Source organism: Lacerta agilis, chromosome 2 (assembly GCF_009819535.1).
Source record: "Lacerta agilis isolate rLacAgi1 chromosome 2, rLacAgi1.pri, whole genome shotgun sequence".
Taxonomy (NCBI): Eukaryota; Metazoa; Chordata; class Lepidosauria; order Squamata; family Lacertidae; genus Lacerta; species Lacerta agilis.
The window spans coordinates 65,832,196-65,854,087 of NC_046313.1; the positions used below are offsets into that span (position 1 = coordinate 65,832,196).

Below are 21,892 nucleotides of genomic sequence, written 5' to 3' on the forward strand. Positions count from 1 at the left end.
TTTTCAAAAATATGTAAGAAATGGCTTCTGTTTTATGTGCAATTTCTTTTTGCTGACTGCTAGCTGTTGATCTGCATTATACAACTTGGCTGTATGTTGGGTGAGTTGGGGTGTGTGTGTATGTGACAAAGATAATATAGTAGTGTGCCAAATTTTGTAAATAATAAACATCAAGCTCTTCCCAATCTGGATTTTTTTTGAACCATGAAACTCTGGTTTGCACTTTGACTGAAAGCAAGAAGTCGTACAACAAAAGATACACGGAAAGAAGCCCCTTCAAGCCACTTATCTCATCCCATTCCCATCTTACTGAACCCTGATAGTCTACCTAGAAAACTGTTCGGAACTCATCTGCATATATAAAAGCAATGTGAATGGGGAGGTAGCAATACTTTTCTTAAAACTTCTAAACAATTTTTTAAAAATTAAAGATGATATTTACTAAAGCAGTGTCTAGAACCCCCATCATAGATTGACAAGAGGTCACAAAGAGGCTATTAACACCATATTGTCAGGAGAGGAGGGTGGAGAATGATCTCCAAGCACCACTACATAATTATGTTTAATATATTGCAAATGTGTGGCATATCCTGAAAAATACTTCACAGGATAATCCCCAGTGCTGCTACAGGAAGAACTTCCCTGCTGTCTCCATGCAGAACACCCCGAGCTTAGACCTTGCTCAACTTCCCAAACCAACTCATGGCAGGGCATCTAATGCACTGCACACAAAACACCCTCACTTTGAGAGACACACAGTTGCAAAGGCTGAATTTTGCACTCATGGGTGCAAGCCACACACACTGATGTTTAAAGCAACAGTTGAATGCACCTTTATGGACACACACACACACACACACACACACATGATATTGGGTCATACACAGTGGCAGAAGAATCCACAATGGCTGGAAGACAGGTACACACATGGCAGTGGCAGTCATACAGCTAGAGTCACACATGCAGCCACCAGCACTGCAGCTCAACACACACACACACACACACACACACACACACACACACACACACACGGTGGCAGGTGCACTTTTTGGTTTTCAGAGGTCAGGTCTACCATTGCTTTTCTACTGAGCACCACTATCTGCAGGCAGCAATGAGGTTATGTTCCAACACAGGTTACAGGTGGGTAGCATTTTGCACTGGTGGTGAATTTAGTTGGGGAGACAGCCTTGGTGGTAGTGACAATTCCTCTAAGGAGGTGATTGAGAGACTGGCTTTAATCTGAGGAGATAAATCACTCTGTTCTTCTTGGCTGCTTGAGCGGCGACCAGCACAACACAGTGTGGTCCTAGTGATCAGCTCATCCATGGGTTGCAAGGAGTGCATCCAGTACGGCAGGAAGTCCCAGCTCTGGAGCCACCGGGGCAGTCGGTCGGGACTTCGTGACTGCATGACATTGACAAAGGTCACACAAGCCAGGAGGCACAGGAAAGGGGCTGCCACGCCCACCAGGACCTGCCATCCTGCCATGGAGAGTCCAAAAACCAGCAACGGCAATAGCAGGAAGCAGATGAATAGGTAGAAGATGGCAAACCAGCGGTATTTGGCCGTCTGCTCACCTAGTGCTCTGGCCATCTGAATGGGCAGACGGGTGCAAGGCAAGGGATACCACAGTAAGATTCCAGAGATGTTGAAGAAGAAATGGCAAAGAGCAATCTGAGGAGGGGAAAACAGAAACATAGCAACCACCCTGGAGGCAAGACTGAGAAATGATGGCATGCCAGGCTGAAGTGGGTAGGGCATGTAAAGAAGATAATCTCGCTTTCCCCATGGGCCACTTCATGTTTTAAGAGCCAGTGTGGTATAGCGGCCAGAGTGCTGGATTGACATCTGAGAGACAAGAGTGGAAATTCACATTCAACCATGAAGGTCAATGGCTGACCTTGGGCCAGCCACAGCCTCTCAGTCTAACTGACTTCACAGGGTTGTTGTGAGGGTAAATGGAGTGGGGGAGAACTACATATGCCACCCTGAACTCCTTGGAAGAAAGGTGGCATATAAATGTAATAAATAATAATAACCCTGGGCCTTCCAAGATCAATGTGGCCATGACAAACTGTGTTTGTTTGCTTGTTTGCTTCTCTATACTGCCTCTGTCCCAAACTGAGGTCCATTGCATTTGCATTTGCAGTAGACAAAAATAAAGGAACAGATGGGTGTTGCTAAAATCAGCCATATTTGACCTGGGATGCACAAACTGTGCAAGGTGGATTCTGTTTGGCAGCATTTGTGTATATAATGCATATATGTGTATGTATACATAACACACACATGGTATCTGAAGAAGTGTGCATGCACACGAAAGCTCATACCAGGAACAAACTCAGTTGGTCTCTAAGGTGCTACTAGAAAGAATTTTCGATTTTGTTATAACACACACAAACACACACACACACTTTGGCTTGGAAGGTATGCTCTTCTAAAGTAATTCCATCCCAGCCAAGTAGGGAGAGGGCATCTGCTCACCTGGAAGGCACTGGCCATCTTGTCTCCTGGACTTGCCAGGGCAGCTAGGATAGCTGTGGTGGTTGTTCCGATGTTGGAACCAAGGGTGAGTGGATAAGCACGTTCCAAGCTAATCAGCCCAAGGCCTGTCCCACAGAAGAAGAAGCAAAAAGAGAGAAAACCATCAGGAAAACAGCACTTACTTTCCCCTCAACAGTCACTCAAGATAACAGGCAATGGGGAACATTCCTTTTTATAGACCTGGCATTTATGCCACTGAAAGAGCGCCTTGAGACATATTCTATTATTACTCATGACATCTTCTTCCTGAGGGATTCCAAAGCTAGCTATGCTTCACAGCACCATTACTTACAGTTTAGCTGAGGTTACAGCAACACCTTGGTTGTTCTAAATGCTTATATTGGGTTAGTGTTACCCAGTATTATATTGGGTTAGACCTACATTGGCTCCCAGTACGTTTCCAAGCACAATCAAAAGTGTTGGTGCTGACCTTTAAAGCCCTAAACGACCTCGGTCCTGTGGGAATATGTTTCATAGGTGCTTTTGCACCTGGTTATTTATGTTTATTTATATTTACTTTGTTATATCCTTCCGCCCTTGGAAGGAAGGGTAAAAAGGATCCGACGGGCAGTTCACTGCATGGATCCTTCCGCAGTTAAAAAAGGCGCTCTAGTTTTAAATAAGGTAACGGTCATTAGTCCTCTTCCCGCCTAAACTTAGCACAGTAACAGGACTGAAATTGGTTGTTATGCTTGTTATGACGTTGGTTGACCCTTTAATAAATAGCCGCCATTCCCTGTTGTGGTGTGGAGAAAGCGCGAGGCAAGCTGAGTAAGAACATTGTTGTGTGGCAAGCATAGAGAGAAAGAGAAACTGAAACCAACCACGCAGGGTAGCGGAAGGCTTCTTCACCAGACTGCAGTCTCCGCTGTGTTTATTTCATTTTCGTTTTAAAACCTTTTATTTGGCCGTCTAGTTTTTGGCCATCGTTTAGTTTAGTTCTTTTTCTTCTCCAGAACCTTCTGGAACTCACAGACGCTTGCAGAAAACTTCCGAGGCAACATTCCGAACTCACACGCTAAACCTTCAGATTGTAGCCAGCGGACTCTTTTCACGGCGCAGTGGGAGCAGGTACTCCAGCATTACCGGCCGTCCCATTTGCTGGCTACCCCCACACAGTCCAGTATACCTGAAGGAGTGTCTCCACCCCCATCGTTTACCAGGACACTGAGGTCCAGCACTGAGGGTCTTCTGGCGGTTCCCTCATTGCAAGAAGCCAAGTTACAGGGAACCAGGCAGAGGGCCTTCTCAGTAGTGGCACCCGCCCTGTGGAATGCCCTCCCACCAGATGTCAAAGAGAACAACAACTACCAGACTTTTAGAATACATCTGAAGGCAGCTCTGTTTAGGGAAGCTTTTAATGTTTGCTGGACTATTTTTTATATTTTAATATTTTGTTGGAAGCCGCCCAGAGTGGCTGGGGAAACCCAGCCAGATGGGCGGGGTATTAATAATAATATTTATTATTATTATTATTATTATTATTATTATTATTATTCAAGAATCCCAAGACCCACTTCCTCATATGAGGCCGAGTGGGAGAGATGGGACTTATAGTCTTTATTGTCAGTCTGGCCATTTTAGTTTCCTTTTGTGTAAACACACACATCCTTTCTATCTTGCCCATGGAACCAGAGTAAATAAATGCTGACTTACCGATAAGTGGTGTGATAGCTGAAGTGAAGACTGAGCTGCTCTGTACAATAAAGGTCATTCCAGCACCAACAAGCATGGCGAAGTAGCCAGCAACCCAGCCAAAAGGGTATGGCAGATCTGCCCAGGAACAAGGAGGAAAGACTGAGATTCACAGATAGCTTCAGCCATGAGAACCCAGTTAGTGAACTTCTGGTGGCCTGGAACCCAGAGAGGCTCCACTAGAATCCACACCCTTTGGCTCACTGCTGGGTATCCACTGGGGGAGCCAGGAGTGCTCTCTGGGCCTGGTTTTAGCCGCCTACCTGTGTTGATGACCTTCTGGATTGCTGTGGCCACATGGCCTTTGAGCACAGAGTTGAGCATCTTGACCAGCATGATCAGGCAGGTGCACAGCATAATGAGTGAGGCAGCCAGCAGCAGGAGGCCCACAGCCAAGTCTGGCAGAGAGGTGTCCACAAATAGGTGATGGCCTAGGTGAAGGAGCAAGGTGCAGAGAGTGCATTAGGACCAATCCAATTCTCCTTGCCCTAAGTAATGATTCTCCCTTGCCACCTTCACAGGAACGGCACAGGTACAGCTGCCGTTTCAACAGGGTCCTGCTGCCTGGGGTTGGCAGTTCTTACATTTCTCTTTCACAGCCCTGCTGAGGTTCCCAACACTGTCCAGGCTGCATAGGGCACGGGAGCTGCAGTTCAGGAACCTTCCTCTAGTGCTCAAGGAAGAAATCTGTAGAAAAAGGGAGGGAGGCATCAGCCACATGCAGGAGCTTTGTGGAGCTAGGGAAAGAGTCACCCATGCTGAGACAGAAAGGGCCTTGTTGTTCTATAGTTAATATTTGGGGTCTCTGTTTAGCCATTTTAGTTAGCCATCCTAAATTACTTCCTTTGTGCATTCCGACTTATTTCAAGCAGGCAAAAGAATACTAAAATGCTAATTCCAACACCAATCATCCTTCCTTTGTCAGGTTTCCACCACAGTACTTTCCTTATTTCAAAGAGCCTCTAGATAACCCACTGGTAAAACCTCTAAATGCTGTCAACCTTGCATTAGTGATCAATTAATCCTTAAAATGGCACTTATTGGTTCATGGCTCTTAATGGATAGCAATGCATAATGCTCATTTTAATGCATTGTCTCCCATGTCTGTCCATAATGATTCTGTGTGCTTGCATTAACATCCCACATAAGCCCAGTCACTTTGGCTAAGCACTGTGACCATAGTCCTTGGGTTGAAGCCTTAAGACAACATGACAGGTCAAACCATGGCTTGTTTCCTGGGGACGGTAGCAGCAGGAGCAGGGGAGAAGTGAAGCTCCTGTGATTTCAGCACTGTAAACCAGCACATTAAACCATGGCTTAACAGTGGTTTAATGGGATCTACAAACGGGGTCAATGTCATCTCTCACATCCCAACATTCCTGCTTTGTTGTCTCCAAAAAGCACGAATGTGCCCTAGGGTCTGTGCAACGTTGCTTTCCAACCCTGCACAGAAATGGAAATTGTTCACACTCCGTTCTCCAAAATTCCCAAAGGTGTCCCATTCCCATTGAACAATTTCTGGACTGTGCAGTTAAATGCTGAGTCGCTGACTTGAAGTCCTCTGCCAGGACCATCAGCACATTCTGATACTCAGCCCCTACTGCTTCTTCCCCTCCCACCGCAACACCCCAGCCACACACACCCTGAACTCTCACCTGTGGAGCTGATGCTTTACACCACACCTTGATCAGACTCTTGTTTTGCAAACTCTCATCACCTGTAGCAATGCCTGTAATCACCGACTTATCCAGCTGTGGGAACAGGGGGAAAGATAATGGAAATGCTGCCAGGGATGGGAGACAGAGAGCCCAAATTTTTCCTGTAAAAGGAAGAGAAGGAGAAACACACCCCTGGCACAGAGTGTCTGGAAATTTATGTTCTCTTTAGAAATCCTGGACAAACAGACTAGCAATTTTTCTATCAGCTTGAAGCTATAGAATTGAGCTGGGGTCTTAGGGAACTGACTGCAACACCTGCCTGGGCTTTCCCCTGACAAGGTTGTCCCCCATCACAATCTCTTGCACCATAAGAGAATAACATTTATCCCATTGCATGAGTTGTGACCTGAAGTGAGTAAAGCAGGACTTGCTTGGCTCCCCATTTCCCCCTCAACTATTGGCTACCAAATCCCTTTTGCTATTTTGCTTTACTGCATCTGGGACATTGACCCTTTATCAGCAGCCAAATAATGATCTTTCAGTAGCCCCACAATTTATTGAAGGTATGAACTTCACTGAGACCAACAGATCCACAGTCCTTTGATGTAGATAAAGGCTAGAGTCCTGACAACTAAAGAGAGAACTGGAAGGTAGAATGGAGGATAAGGACATGGCCAGGGTCCCAAGCATGGGGAGGTGGCTATTTCCCTTGTGACAAAGCCCAAAGAGACCACACACGACTTGCCAACAACACACACCTGGATAATGAGGCTAGTGAAGGGCTTTGTGATTACTTTCAGAAGCTCTGGAGCGTCCTGTCCACTGGGGAAGTTGAGAGTTGCCACAGTCACCGTGGTGATGTAGTGCAGATAGCCACTGGCCACTTCAAGAGGCAGCAAAACCAGCACTGACAACCAGTTGAAGCAGTCGTGTAAGGTGGCCCCTGCAAAGGCCCTGAAAGGCAGTAGAGAAGCCATCATTGATGTAACTGTAGCAGTGTGGGAGTGAGAATGATGGGAATAGTCTCAACTAAGCAATGGTCCAAATATCAGATACTTCATGTTACCATTTACAGGTGGGTAGCTGTGCTGGTCTGCCATAGTCGAAACAAAATAGAAAATTCTTTCCAGTAGCACCTTAGAGACCAACTGAGTTTGTTCTTGGTATGAGCTTTCGTGTGCATGCACACTTCTTCAGACCTGAAGTTCTGAAGAAGTGTGCATGCACACGAAAGCTCATACCAAGAACAAACTCAGTTGGTCTCTAAGGTGCTACTGGAAAGAATTTTCTATTTTGTTTCATGTTACCATGTTTGTGTTCCCAAACGATTTCCCTCTGCATGGCCAAATCTCTCTCCAATCCACCCACCCACTCCATCTCTTTGTCTGTCTACTCGGCCAACCCTGTCAGTCAAAGGTACTGTTACTCCCTTGTTAAGATGGCCTTGTTCCTCACTGCCCCAGTCAGTTCCTATGGGCCTCAGGAGCTTCAGTCACCCTAAAGTTTCCAAGCACCTCTGATCCCCTCCTAATTCCTGGTCTTCACCCATCTCTGTCTGCTGCACTACAACTGGCTTTCTCTCTGAAATACCCCATAGATGCAGCCCTTACCAATCTCCACTTTTCAACAGCCCCACTGACTGCTCCCATCGCATGCCCACCACAACACTCACCTCTTAAATTCATCTCTGTCACCGGCCTGCATCAGTGCCACAATGGTGTTGGTGACTGAAGTGCCAATGTTGGAACCCATGATGATGGGGATGGCGGAATGTACCTGCAGCACTAGGAAGGAAAGGGCAAGGGCAGTGCCTTCTGGGTACTCTGACTCAATACCCCATCTGGGGCACCAGAAACAGAGTGAGGTTTCAAACAAACAACCTCTCTTTGGTACCCCAACCTGTGCTATCTTCTTCTCTGTTCCTCCTCAGCCCTGCATACATCCCCAGCAGGCACTCAGATTTCATCCGTCTCCCACTCCCAGCCAAATTCAAAGATACCTTGTGATAATAGCAAAGTATGCAAATGCTGCCAAGGCAAATTGATGGCTACCGTGATGCCAGTAGACATACAAGAATCAAATGAGGGAACGAAGTAGTGGGGAGCATGCAACCTAATTTCTCCTGCACCCACATGAAGCCACACCCCCAGAAACATCCCCTCCCTTCTACACTGATGTTTGCCAGAATGACTCACGCCCCGAGGAGACCATGCTGACGATGATGGAGGAGGAGGTGCTGGAGCTCTGAACCAGGACGGTGACCAGGATTCCCACCACAAGCCCTGCCACTGGGTTGGAGAGGATGACGCTGTCGTTGATAATGTCCCCGGCTACTTTACCTATGGGGCAGAAGACAGAAGTCTGTGTGTGAGCGCTTGGTAAGACTCCAATGTTTCCACATTTGCTCACAAATTGGGGAAGGGATTTCTAGCAGCAACAAGCTGGCTGGAATTGAAATCCTTAAGCAAGCCCCTCCTCCCCGGCATTCTTCCACTCCCAACTTTAGCTGCTTTTCACTAAGGAAGGAAACATGTAAGTGGAAGGTTGTTCATGTTTCTCTAGAGTGACCATGAATGGGAACCTTTTGCAGACCAAGGGCCACATTCCCTTGTGGGGGACCTTCCAGAGGCCACACACCAGTGGTTGGTGGGGCCAGAGGCCAAAGTGGGTGGAGCACTGGATGTGACTCTTAACTTTGTACAGTAGCATAGCAGCCAGGCACTTCAGAGCTTTCTGCCTGCACCACACATCTGTCTCCATTCTCCACCCAGGCAACCAGTGCCCCACCAACTTCAGTCTTCCCCTCAGCCAGCCCCCACTTGCCTGCCTTCTTGATTACATCCAGCCAGGGGGTGCCCTTGGCTGTCAGCTTCCTCCTCTTTTGTCCCAGTGTTACCCTTGTATAATTCAGCAGGGAGGAGGAGGATTAGTTGGCTCCACCTGTCGTTGACTTAGGCTCCACCTACCGTTGGCCACCCTGCCTTCCACCCTACAAGTCCACATGGGCCTCCCTGAAACTGAATGGGATACAATAACCTGATTCAAAACCAGATTTCTACTCTCCCATGCCCAGCCCTGCCAGCAGCATAGATGGGAAGGCAAGCACAAAGGAGCCAACTATAGAGAGCCAGTGAAATGGGGTAGTGGGAAGGAGAATATGATGCTATCCAGTAGTATTTGGTAGCAGGTCCCTGATATAGAAGGAAACCTATGTGACTTTATTAGAACAGTGTTTTTCAACCTTTTTTGGGCAAAGGCACACTTGTTTCATGAAAAAAATCACGAGGCACACCACCATTAGAAAATGTTAAAAAAATTAACTCTGTGCCTATATTGACTATATATAAAATAATTTTTCAATTTTTCCCACGGCACACCAGGCAACATCTCGCGGCACACTAGTGTGCCACGGAACAGTGGTTGAAAAACACTGTATTAGAAGGCCAAGCAAGAAAACCCTTCTCAAGAGACAGAGGGCCTCTCCTGTGAAAGGCAAATTGATCAAGAACAAGCAATAACAGGACTCAAAAATTAGGAAGAAGTAGAGATATGGGAGGCACAAGCAGGAGCTGTGCAGAGAAAAAAAGCCATGCTTGGTCACTGGAGGCCTCTTGCAATATGTTTTTGGGGGTCTGAGCCTCTAGCATTTTGCTGCAAGCACATTTTGAAATATCACTGACTCCATAACCATGAAATGTGCTATAATGCAATGTAGAAGCTCTAAAACCATTTTGGGATTCAGGTGTCTCCAAAATATCACTATCACTTGGTAAGACAGGCGAATTAATGTCAGTGTATTGGAAGAAGCAAAGATCACCAATGTCAAAGCAATAATTCTTCAACATTCGTTGGACTGGTCATGTTGTTTGGTTGCCTGATTATCGTCTTCCAAAGCAGCTACTCTATTCCCAACTTAAGAATGGAAAGCGTAATGCTTTAAAAGAGGTTTAAAGACGCTCTCAAGGCACATCTAAAAATGTAGTATAAACACCGACAACTGGGAAACACTGGCCTGCGAGCACTCTAATTGAAGAATAGCCTCTACCAAAGGCGTCATGGACTTTGAAGAAGCACTTACTCAGGCTGAAAAGGAGAAATGAGCTAAGAGGAAGGCACATTTGGCAAACTCTTACTGTGATCAACTCCTGGCTGAAAACCTATGTCCCCACTGTGGAAGGATGTGCAGATCCAGAATTGGCCTCCCCAGTCACCTATGGATACACTGTTAAGACCATATTCTTGGAAGACAATCTTACTCGGCTACGAGTGATTGCCAAAGAAGAAGAGAATGCAATACAAGGATAATGAATCTCAGGGCTCATGAGATATTGTGCTGCCTCTGTTAGATGCTGAACTGAGAACACAAAGTGATATGACAATAAATTTCAGGATTGAGAGGTGTGGTTGACTGTTGGAAAAACGCCCTGGGGTGACCGTGCAGCCCCCGAACTCCGAGCTTCCTCCGGTATGCACAGCTCTGGAAAAGGCATACCCCTTCTTCTCCAGTGTGCTTCAGCGACATACATCAACTGATATATGCACACTAATCTTCTGGCGTAACACAGCAAGAAGAAGACATTGTAGAGCTAATCTACGTATTTACCAGTATTTACACACTACATACTGACAAAAGAATCACTGCGTCCTTTCTCTCCAGCTCCAAGAGAACAGATAGAACAAAAGCAAAAGCAAAAGTACAGTGTAACAGTACACATAGCGGAAGAGATAAGACTGTCTTCCGTTCCCACACTCTTCCCAGACAGGCATGTGAATTACACCAACCACATCTGCAGCATGGGAGGCATGAAATACTAACATTGACAAGTAGGCCCTACAAAGTAAGACAGAATTTTCCTCGAGCCACTTATAAAATGTAGCAGATGTGGCTACCACAATTTAAATGCAGTTTGTAAAGCAGCAGGACAAAGCAAACCAGAAATGCTTCCTATTTGGATGAGTCATTTTCTAGTTGTGCTAGAAAACTAAATAAATGTTCCAAATCAAATGGCTTGTTTTTGAAAGAGATTCTGAGGATTCTGGATTCCCCATCAGGAAAAGCACATCTGGATGAAGGGGTCCAGAATTGGCAGTTCTTTAGCCATGTGAGCAATGAGAAAGCAGTTCTCACTGTCCATGCTGTTGACCTCAGGCTCTTTTGCAAGAGCCTGGACTCAGCAGGACCTACTCCAGTTCCAGAGAAAGGCAGGAAGTGGAAGCAATAAAACCAAAGGGAAGGGGATCGAGCAGCTTCATTCCCATGGACCCTATAGAGAAAGGAAGGGAGGAAGGGGAGGCAGGCATACATTGCGACCCTCACCTCCTGCCAACTGGAAAGCAGAGCTCAGCAGATCAAGGGAGCACACAAACAGGTACAAAAAGCCAAACATCAGAGGCACCTTGAGAATGGAGTTGAGGATGGATTTGGTCCTTGCCCATCTTCCAAGTGCTGTGATGGAACAATAGACATTAGGTTAGAGATTATCTTGGTCAATTGAAGCCTCTCATGTCCCCTGCACCCACCAATTATTCCCTTCGTTCCCCACACTTAGGGCTTCTCCACACTTCCTCTTGTCCAGCTGCTTTCGCCTGGGGGGGGGGAAACACTCTTTAGCACTCCATCAGAGCAAAGGGCAATTCAGGTATTCCCTGGATTGCCATTTGTTCTGATATATTGCTAGAGAGTGAGTTTTTTCTTGGAAAGGAGAAGAGCACAGGAAATCCGCTCGGACACATGTTTCTAGGCACAAGATAAACAGAAGTGTGGATGAGACTTGAGCTTCCACTGAGGATTGCCATTTGCTCCGATTCACTGGTAAAATGTGAGTTTTCCCAGGGAAAGTGTCGGGGGGGGGGAGCCAAACACGTGGACATGGAGATTTAAATTCCGGACCTGAGCCTGGAAAGCATGGTGCAACAGGAAGTCTGGATGAGCCCTGAATCTCTGCAGGGTTTGTTTTTTTTCAGCCCCTGTAACTAGAGCACAAAAAAACAACGAGGAAAGGTACAAAGCAAAAGCACAAAATGACCACCAGGTCGGCTTGTGCCCCAATCTGCACTAAGAGGGAGGTGAAGGAGAGGCATCATTTAGTTAGACTGGCATTCCAGTTCTAAAAACAAACCCATTTCATTTCAACTCCAGTGTGGGTTGCTTAGTAACAGTAAAGAACCTGCCAATCCTCTTTCTATAAATGCCGAGTGCTTCGCAGCAGGGAAATGGACAGAAGTGGGAACTGCAATCCTTCAGGCACCCACGCAGCCAGCACGGGCAATTGAGAACAATGCAAAGGAAGTGCGTCCTAACACAACATGAGCACCTTAACTCTGACCGAAGGGCAGTGTGAGAGAGATGGGGGTCAGCAAAGGTTTGAGCTAGTTTGCAGAATCCTATGCCTCAGCTGTTTCTCTCAAGGGAGACTTCTCTGTGGGAAATGTTCTCTCTCAATATTTATCAGCTGGAAACAGATTGTGTGTCGTTGTCGCTGTTACACAGCCTTGATGTCTCACATCAAGTCTAACAAGCAGGGAATCATTACTGATTCATGATGAAGTTGTATCTACGGCTTTGCACACAATACCCTTCAGGCATTCTGACCCTGGTTTTGACTTTTACAAATGCTCACATCTTCTGTTTATTTTGGATTTAATGGTGAATGTTAGGATATTCGTTAGGCCAGAGTTAAGGGTGATGGTGAAAGTCCTTAACAGCTTGATTAAGATAACAGATTTAACGGTAGCTAGTTGAACTTATTTACTTCCTCATCTGCATCCTATAATATGCAACCCTATTGTACGCCAGTTTACTCAGAAGTGTCTCACTGACTTCAGTGGGACATGCTCCGAATTAAGATTGCTTTCTTGAAACAGGGATGGAGAACCAGATGTTGTTTGACTACAACTCCCATAATCCCTGTGACTATTAGCCGTGCTGTTTGGGGCTGATGGGAGTTGAGAGTCCAACAGCATTTAGAAGGCCACAGAATCCCAACACTGTCTTAAAAGAAGTAATAGTCAACATTAAAATATTGACTCATTGCACACACTGTGTTATCTAGCAGGTCATAACAACCCACAGATTTTATAAACTGAAATGAAAGTTCACACACATAAGCAGTTGGCACTTTGGTCATACTGGTTGAGGAAAAAAGCTTAAGACTTAACATACAGTACATGGAGGAACAGTATGTGATTGTGAAAATGTCCCTCACTGCTTTGTTTGTATCTGGGGAGTTTCTCAGATATTCTGTGCTATTTTTTGTTCTTGCACAAGCATAGCTCAGTCTCACTTCTCCTGATACTAGAAGACAAAAAATCAAGTTGTGTCCACATTTCTAATTATATAGTGATTAAATGCTAAATAGCCAATGAGCTACCAGGCAAACTGCAACAGCAAGATAAATAACATACTATTATAAGGGAAGCTGAAGTCTTGGGGGAAAGGAGGGAACTGGGTTAGTTCCTAGAAACAGGGTGGGGAACCTGTGGCTCTTCAAAGGTTGCTCCCATCATCCCTGACTATTGACAATGCCAGCTGGGGCTGATGGGAATTGAAATCCAACAACATCTTGGAGGACCACAAGTTCTCCATCCTTGCCCCAGAATCATGCTTTAAACTGGCCATGTAAGTAATGATAATTTCAGCAGCAGCTGTGGATGAAGCTTATGCCAGGTATTCAGCCAGCAATTCATAGGCAGAGACTGAGACCCCAGCTGCCCCACCTTCTTCCAGCACCTTGATCCAGAGCACGTGCTAGTGATTAGTCCTTGACTCTTCCTATTCCCAAGCCTTGAGGGAAGCAAGGCCTTAGGCTTCCAAATGAGCCCTGCAGCTCTGGGCCTATCATTGTTTTTGCTCCTGCCGTCCTGGAACTGATGGTAGAGGGCCAGAAATCAAGGATGGGTGAATCACTGTTCCCTTGGTGTCACAACTTTCTGGGGGAAGGGGCTTATTTGGGGTGGTAGCCTTAGGCTGTTCCTTGGAGAAAATTAACTCCCTGTGAACATAGTTGTATCTTCGGGCTATAGTTTATGGTCACCCTAAACCTGCAGACCATCCTGCAGAAAGGGACGTGGGTGGCGCTGTGGATTAAACCACAGAGCCTAGGGCTTGCTGATCAGAAGGTCGGTGGTTTGAATCCCCGCGATGGGGTGAGCTCCCGTTGCTTGGTCCCAGCTCCTGCCCACCTAGCAGTTCGAAAGCACGTCAAAAGTGCAAGTAGATAAATACCGGTAGGTACTGCTCCAGCGGGAAGGTAAACAGCGTTTCTGTGCGCTGCTCTGGTTCGCCACAAGCGGCTTAGTCATGCTGGCCACATGACCCAGAAGCTGTACGCCGGCTCCCTCGGCCAGTAACGCGAGATGAGCGCCGCAACCCCAGAGTTGGACACGACTGGACCTAATGGTCAGGGGTCCCTTTACCTTTACCTAATCCTGCAGAACCTGGTACAGAGTGGCTGGGGAAACCCAGCCAGATGGGTGGGTTACAAATAATAAAATTATTATTATTACAGGTTACAGTTTTGCCCAAATAGCATAGTATGCCTAGCTCATCAGAAGTGGTCACTGCCCTCTTGCCCAAGGGTAGGGGTGGAGAACCTGAGGCCCTCCTGATATTGGGAACCTCCAATATCAGCCCCAGCCAGCATGACCCATAGTCAGGGAATAGAGGAGCTGTAGTCCAACTGTCTACAGCTGGGAGTGCCTGATCACCTCATTTGTCTCCTGAGAAATCTCTATGTGGGACAAGAAGCTACAGTTAGAACTGGATATGGAACAACTGATTGGTTCAAAATTGGGAAAGGAGTACGACAAGGCTGTATATTGTCTCCCTGCTTATTTAACTTATATGCAGAATTCATCATGCAAAAGGCTGGACTGGATGAATCCCAAACCGGAATTAAGATTGCCGGAAAAAATATCAACAACCTCAGATATGCTGATGACACAACCTTGATGGCAGAAAGTGAGGAGGAATTAAAGAACCTTTTAATGAGGGTGAAAGAGGAGAGCGCAAAATATGGTCTGAAGCTCAACATCAAAAAAACTAAGATCATGGCCACTGGTCCCATCACCTCCTGGCAAATAGAAGGGGAAGAAATGGAGGCAGTGAGAGATTTCACTTTTTTGGGTTCCATGATCACTGCAGATGGTGACAGCAGTCACGAAATTAGAAGACGCCTGCTTCTTGGGAGAAAAGCAATGACAAACCTAGACAGCATCTTAAAAAGCAAAGACATCACCTTGCCGACAAAGGTCCGTATAGTTAAAGCTATGGTTTTCCCAGTAGTAATGTACGGAAGTGAGAGCTGGACCATAAAGAAGGCTGATCGCCGAAGAATTGATGCTTTTGAAATATGGTGCTGGAGGAGACTCTTGAGAGTCCCATGGACTGCAAGAAGATCAAACCTATCCATTCTCAAAGAAATCAGCCCTGAGTGCTCACTAGAAGGACAGATCCTGAAGTTGAGGCTCCAGTACTTTGGCCACCTCATGAGAAGAGAAGACTCCCTGGAAAAGACCCTGATGTTGGGAAAGATGGAGGGCACAAGGAGAAGGGGACGACAGAGGATGAGATGGTTGGACAGTGTTCTCGAAGCTACTAACATGAGTTTGGCCAAACTGCGAGAGGCAGTGAAGGATAGGCGTGCCTGGCGTGCTCTGGTCCATGGGGTCACGAAGAGTCGGACACGACTGAACGACTGAACAACAACAAGTCCAACTGTCTCTGGAGGGCCACGGGTTCCCTGCGTCTGCCCATGGATGTGGCTCTCCCCTTGGCCCAAGGCCTCAGCTCCAGAACAGAACCTGTTTACTGCACCCTCCTCCTGCGCTGCTGGTCCGCACGTTAGTTCCCATGTCAGGAGCCACCAGGGAGGTCTCCTTGGCGGTCTCCTCCCTGTCCTCTCCTCAGAAAGGGCCCTGGCAGACATGGCAGGAAGTGCCGCTTCTACGTCACATGACACCCAGGCCTTCTTTCTGACAGGAAGACGCGGCACGGTCTCCATAGCAACTTGCCACGCCTCCCTCCCATTGCACCTTGCCCTGGTACCACTGAGGTGATGGCTGCAGTCCGTTCTGCTGATGCGTAAATGGGAGGGCCTCCTCTTTGAAGCTTCATCTGTTAAGGGCAAGGGCCTGTAGTTGGGATGAACACACAGAATCCAAGATGCAACCCATTTACTGAAAAAGGTTGTAAACAAGACTTCTTTTTTCCTGCCTGTTGTTTGAAACTCAAAGCATTATGGTGGCTACCACACTTGGGCACTTGACTGCTGTTGAGGCATTGCTTTTCTGCACTTCACTAGAAGGGAAATTAAAAGGGAGGTGTGCACAAGCACTTATTACAGCTCGATATTACTCATCTTACGGCCAAGAGACCTTCTTATAATGTTTACTTACAGCTAATTCCCGTTCAGCAGAGATTGCCACTACTGTTAATTAAAAGATTCCTGCTTGTAGAGTCAGCCCGTTTTATTGCTTCCTGATATGCTTGGGTGTGGATTAGCAACAAATACATTGTTTATTGCCCCTTGAATAGTTTTTCTTAATTGTCTCAATATCAGTTTCCGTACCTGGGGACTAGCGAGGGAAGCTTTGATTACTGATTTCTCCATTATTTCGTTAGAGAAATAGCACTATTTCACAACAGAAAATTTAAATTTAAAAAGGTATTGATAATTTAAGCCTTCTTCCTACCCTCCACCTCAGGATTGGGGCAATTAAGATAAGCAAGCAAGCAAAAAAACAAACAAACAAAAACAACCAACAGATATTCATTGCTGACAGCTTTACAGGGTATACCTGGAATTAATAATTCATGCTGAGTCTGTCAACAGGAAGTGCTCAGTTAAAGGTTATCTCTGAAAAGCCCTAGACAAGATTATGCTTAACAACAACAACAACAACAACAACAACAACAACAACAACAACAACAACTCAAGTGAGAAACACTAGAATGCAATGAGCTGACAATTTCATCATCTGGATACTTCATAAAAACTGAGTGACTGGACAGCAATGCTGGAGAAAGCTAGTGTGGAAGCAACCAAACCAGTCATCTCCTGCAAAACTGCGGTAGTGAAGGCCAGGGATGGAGAGACCTATGGCCCTGCAGGTATTATAGGACTTCAGTTCTCATCAGTCAGTATGGCCAGTGGTCAGGGATGATACGTGTTGTAGTCCAAAGCAGGGGAAAGGTCACAACTTATCCATCCCTGCTGTACAAGGTGTGGCTTCTTCTTCATTGTTGTCTTCTTCATGTCCAACATTTATATTCCACCATGGCACCTGAGGGGATGTACAGGGCACCCAAGGTGGCTCCCAGGCAGCCACATGTCTAGGTACTAACCAGACCTAGAGCTGCTTAGCATCAGCAAGGTGGTGACCTCAAGTGATGCAGGTGCTGTGTGAAACATCTGCCTGAGATTCTTTGAAAGCCATCACTGGTAAGAGTAGAGTCCACTAGAATTCAAGTGGTGGGTCAGGACCCACTAGTACAATATGGGTCACAACAGGAGCACTAGCACCATGCAAATTCTTGTTTGGGTTAAAAGTGGGTCCTGGATCTGAAAAGTTGAAGATACCTGGAATACTAAGTCTGATCTGGTATAAGGAAGATTCCCGTATTCCTATATTCTGGCCAGGCAGTGAAGACTATAAGTGAAAGGTCATGGAGACGCAAGGAAGAATGTAGCTGTGGCTTATCTGGAGGGGTTCACAAAGTTCCCTTTGTGAATGCACAAGCATCCTGCAGCTCACCCTGAAAGCAAATGTTTGCAACAGGTCAAACTTTTGTGAACATCTAGCGAAGCCTGGGGAGCACCAGTCACCGCCCTTGCCCCGAGGTCAATTTCTGGTGTCTTGAGCAGGGCAAGGGAGCTGCAGCAGTAGCTCGCAGGACCAAAGCACATGGAACTCATTCCCCCTCAATCCTGCACATAAGGATTTATGCAGGGACATTCAGTTTTGCCAGCACCCTTACTTGAACGCACGCAACAGCCCTCATTCCCTTTTCACAGACTTCTTAAACATTGTGGGTTTGGCAACAATGGACTTTGCAGAGGCAGCTGGGCAATTATCTGTGCTTGTAAGATGGGTTCACTTACACTGCATACGTGCAGCAAAAAGAATGCCTTTGAACATTTGTAGCAAAAGGAATCATTAAAATTCAATCAATGACAAAATAGCAAGGCATTGCCGTAGGGAAGCCATGCTGGTGATTGTCTATAATGTATGTTCTGCATAAGTACTCTCATGCTGGATTTGCATTGTGGAGGAGGACGCAGCATCAAAGCACTTTTAAGGCTATGGAATGGCAGAGGCATGGGCGGAAAGAGTTATTGCCAATGATGTTATCGGAAGCATTCAACAGGAACCCATGTTATTTGTGCAACAGCTACAAACACTTTACATACAGCAGTGCCATTAGCCTACAGTAGGGTTGCCATACGTCCAGGAAAACCAGGATATGTCCTCTTTTGGGGGGGGCAACACATGCCCATCTGGGCAGGTTTTTTTACATTTTAAAGGAAATGTCTGGGTTTGGGAGGGTATTTTGGGGGTTGGGGGAGCATGTGCATGCTCAGGAAGGCACTGTGCCCTGTAAGTCAAAGTGCCACAGTGGAGCGAGGCCATCGCAGCAAAGATCAGCTCAGAGCTGGGGTCCTGCCTCCGCTTGGGTTGGCAGCAGCTTGGGCTTGGGCCACTGCCAGCCTGAGCCAGAGAAAGAGGTGTGTGGGTGCAGCAGCAGCCCTGTGCCCCTCTTAGCATGGCTTGGGCTGGCAGTGGCTGTTTTTTGTTCTTCAAGATATGGCAACCCTAGTGTACAGAGACCGTAGCTGTGGGGATGGGGAACCCCCTACACGAAAACAATTCTGCTTGAATCTCAGGATAATGTCATATCACACTGCAACAATGCTAGCTTGAAGGAAGCGATCTGGTTCCCACCCAATAAATCAGAATACATTTGTTGAATAAAAAACATTGTTTGACGAGGCCCTTAATTTATCCCTAGGAAAACAAACCCCTCCCCTCCACCCTACCTTCACTACCACCTTCTGGATTTAGAGAGGTTCCACATGATGGAATTTGGTAGCCACCCTTGAGCTAGTTCAGAAGTTAAGATGGTGACCCCTGGATGTTGCTGGACTTCAGTTCCCACCACCTCTGATATGCTGGCTGTGGCTGATGAGAGCTGGAGTCCAACAATATCTAGAGGGTACTATGTTTGCTACCCCTGATCTAGTTGATACCTTCTTGGAAAGATACATGGAGAAGTTGTGACTTTCACAATCCTGACTTTGCATCTCAGTGCCCTTTGGCAACTTGGCTAGCTCTCCTCTTCTGTACTATTTCTCAGATGTGCCCTGCTAGAGCATGCCCTCCAGGTAGATAGCTTTTGGACCACCTCTGCCTATGTGAACTCACCCAGGTTATGAGACATGCAGATACTCACAGGGCCTTAGTAATGGTGGCATTGCAGTTGCGGAATACACTGCCTGGGGAGGTCTGCCATGCTTCCTCTTAATTTCTACCCCCTTTACGCTGTCTTCTTTGGTTTTAATGTTAACAGGATGTAACATTATACAAAATACATTTTGTATTTGTCTTCTTTATTTTTAATCAGAGTTTTACTCCTGGTAAACTGCTTTGGGGGAAAAGGTTGTTTTTAAAATTGGGCATAAATATTTAAAACAAGGGTAGGGAACCCTTGGCCCTCCAGCTGGTGTTTGTACCCTGAATCCCAACAGCCTTAGCCAAGATGAACCGCCCTGAGACCTCCAGGTATATGGCGGTATCTAAATTCAATAAATAAAATAAAATAAATAAATAAGATGGCCAACAATCACGGGTGATGTGAGATGTTTTGGGGGTTTTTAAAAATTATTTTTGCAAATACAGGGAGTTGTAGTTTGACAACATCTGGAGGGCCCCATGTTCCCTACTTGCAATAAATAAACAGACTGACTAATGGAGGGAGCTCCAGTACAGCTGCTTATGTTTAGCAGGGCCCTGTGCATATTTCCCTTACCTGGTTTCTGCCCTTCGTCCAAGCCTGTGTGGGGGCTCTTCCATGGCTTGGAGGAATGAGTGTCCAGTTCATACTTCTCCATGGTTTCAGACAACTTCCCAGGAGAACCTGGGCAAAGGTACTCATGGTCCAGATGACTCACAGTACTGACTGTGGGGAACAGATATGCTCTAGGGTCAGGGATCCTCTGTAGAGCTATGGAGAAAGATGTGGATTACTAACATGTGTCCCAGGTCACAATACCCTGTTGTGAGTAAAGCAGTTCACAGAGAAACTAGTAGCATCTCTGGAGACTATCCTTGGAACTAATCAAGGAAAAAGGATTCAGCAGAAAGAAATCCTGCAGCTGCACCATCCCATGATAGACCAACATCCCCCCCCCAAAAGGCCACCTTCAGTGCCATATTTAAGCGCCCCAATACCTCCCCAGGAAAATGTAATACCCAAAGTAACAGACTATCCTAGTGTCCTCCAGATTTTGTTGGATTGTAACTCTCATTACCCCTGACCACTGGCCATGTTGACTGGGGTGGTTGGGAGTTGGAGTCTAATAAATATCTGGAGGACACAAGGTTTTGGAAGTACCATATTTATCCCCTCCCACAGGTGAGCTGCTGTCGTCCTTGCACCTGCTGTAGCTTCTGCCTGGAGTCCTTTTGCTTTAGCAATAAGTAGACTAAACACGGTTCTATTTGAGAGCTAACTGTACAGAAAAAAAGCAAATCCCCAGTACTTCCATAAGTGAGATGGAAGACAAGAAGAAGGCAGAGTGAATAAGAGAATTAATAAGAGGTCAGGCTCATCAAGTGTGCTATATGATGAACAGTCAGGTGCAGGAGTAGGCACCCGTGGTAAGTACCTTGGGGGCTGGGGCAGTAGGAATACGGTGGTGCCCGCAAGACCCTTCCTCCTCCTGTAGGTCGGCGGCATTGGACTGGACTCTCTCTTCCATAAGGTAACATCATTGCCTGCCAATCTGAACAGACATAGGTCATAAACAAGGGTCTTGCTTGCAAGTACCGGGTAAGTGCCGGATGCTTCACCCACATGCAGCAAGAAGGCATGGCTCTTGATCAAATATGTTTCTTTCCCCAGGGGCACAGAATACTCTTGCAATCATTTGCATAGCATTTGCTTCAGGCTAGTTCCATTTTACTTTCAAGGCTAAAAAACTTGGACTAACAGAAAAGAGTCCCTATCTGAGGTTTCAGCAGTTTGAGAGAGAAACCACACTATCCAAAAGGTCAGATGGTTCAGCCTGGTATGGATATAACTAGTGAAGTCCTGCCTGACATTGTGCTAGTCATCCTATGAGACATTCTGGGTTTCAGTGTATCGGAGGCCCAAGAGCCTGTTTTAGAGTGGCTTGGATTCAACTGCCAAATCCATGCCTGGTGAAGGTGCCCTTCTTGGTTGGCTGGTTGTCCCAGGTTGCCTCAGCCTTGGTCCCTTAGTGCTTCCCTAGACTCTTGTCCCTACTTGTTCCCTTACCTGCTTCAGGTAGGCCACCCAGGATTCAAGGTCACTCCCTGCATCCACGCTTCCCTCGAAGGCAAAGTGGCTGGTGAAACACAAGGTGTCCTTTATACACGGGATAGGAACAAAGTCTAAAGAGTCTTGTGCTGCCCCTCAGAACCATCCTGCACTCCCCTTCTCAGAAATTCCTTTAGTTAATTGCTAACTTCTGCATCAGCCTGCATTGTGGAACAAGACGGACTTGTGCTGTGTTTAAGAGACACGGATACAAACAGACTCTAGGGCTGCCCTAGATGCTAGCCTGATCCTGGCCCCATCATGGACACACAATGATGGCATACCTCCCATGCTGGGATCTCAAAGCGACATTCAGTCACAGCTTCTCAAGGAAAATCACATCATCCCTTATAGGAAAATGTTCCCAGGGTAGGTAGCACTAGTAGCTTCGTATTCAGCTGGGATCTAGGAACCAACACCAGCATTTCAATTATAT

General features: G+C 46.4%; 1 protein-coding gene across 3 annotated transcripts; it reads right to left on the bottom strand.

Annotated features, from left to right (window-relative positions):
- Nucleotides 1–1,032: 1,032 nt before the first annotated feature.
- SLC34A1 (solute carrier family 34 member 1) lies at nt 1,033–21,534 on the bottom strand. Of its 3 annotated transcripts, none has more exons than XM_033140478.1 (13): nt 21,415–21,534; nt 20,783–20,899; nt 19,924–20,118; nt 11,215–11,343; nt 8,093–8,236; nt 7,570–7,681; nt 6,656–6,851; nt 5,895–5,990; nt 4,824–4,926; nt 4,503–4,670; nt 4,201–4,317; nt 2,485–2,609; nt 1,033–1,674 (listed from the first exon to the last, which is right to left on the bottom strand). In XM_033140478.1, exons 2-13 carry the CDS (start codon nt 20,886–20,888, stop codon nt 1,135–1,137), a joined length of 2,031 nt encoding a protein of 676 aa, XP_032996369.1. In that variant the 5' UTR covers nt 20,889–20,899; nt 21,415–21,534; the 3' UTR covers nt 1,033–1,134. The 3 variants fall into 3 exon arrangements, with proteins under 3 accessions (XP_032996369.1, XP_032996370.1, XP_032996371.1); XM_033140479.1 differs by lacking the exon at nt 21,415–21,534 and adding an exon at nt 21,123–21,214; XM_033140480.1 differs by lacking the exons at nt 19,924–20,118; nt 20,783–20,899; nt 21,415–21,534 and adding an exon at nt 15,699–15,822.
- Between the last annotated feature and the right edge of the window lie 358 nt (nt 21,535–21,892).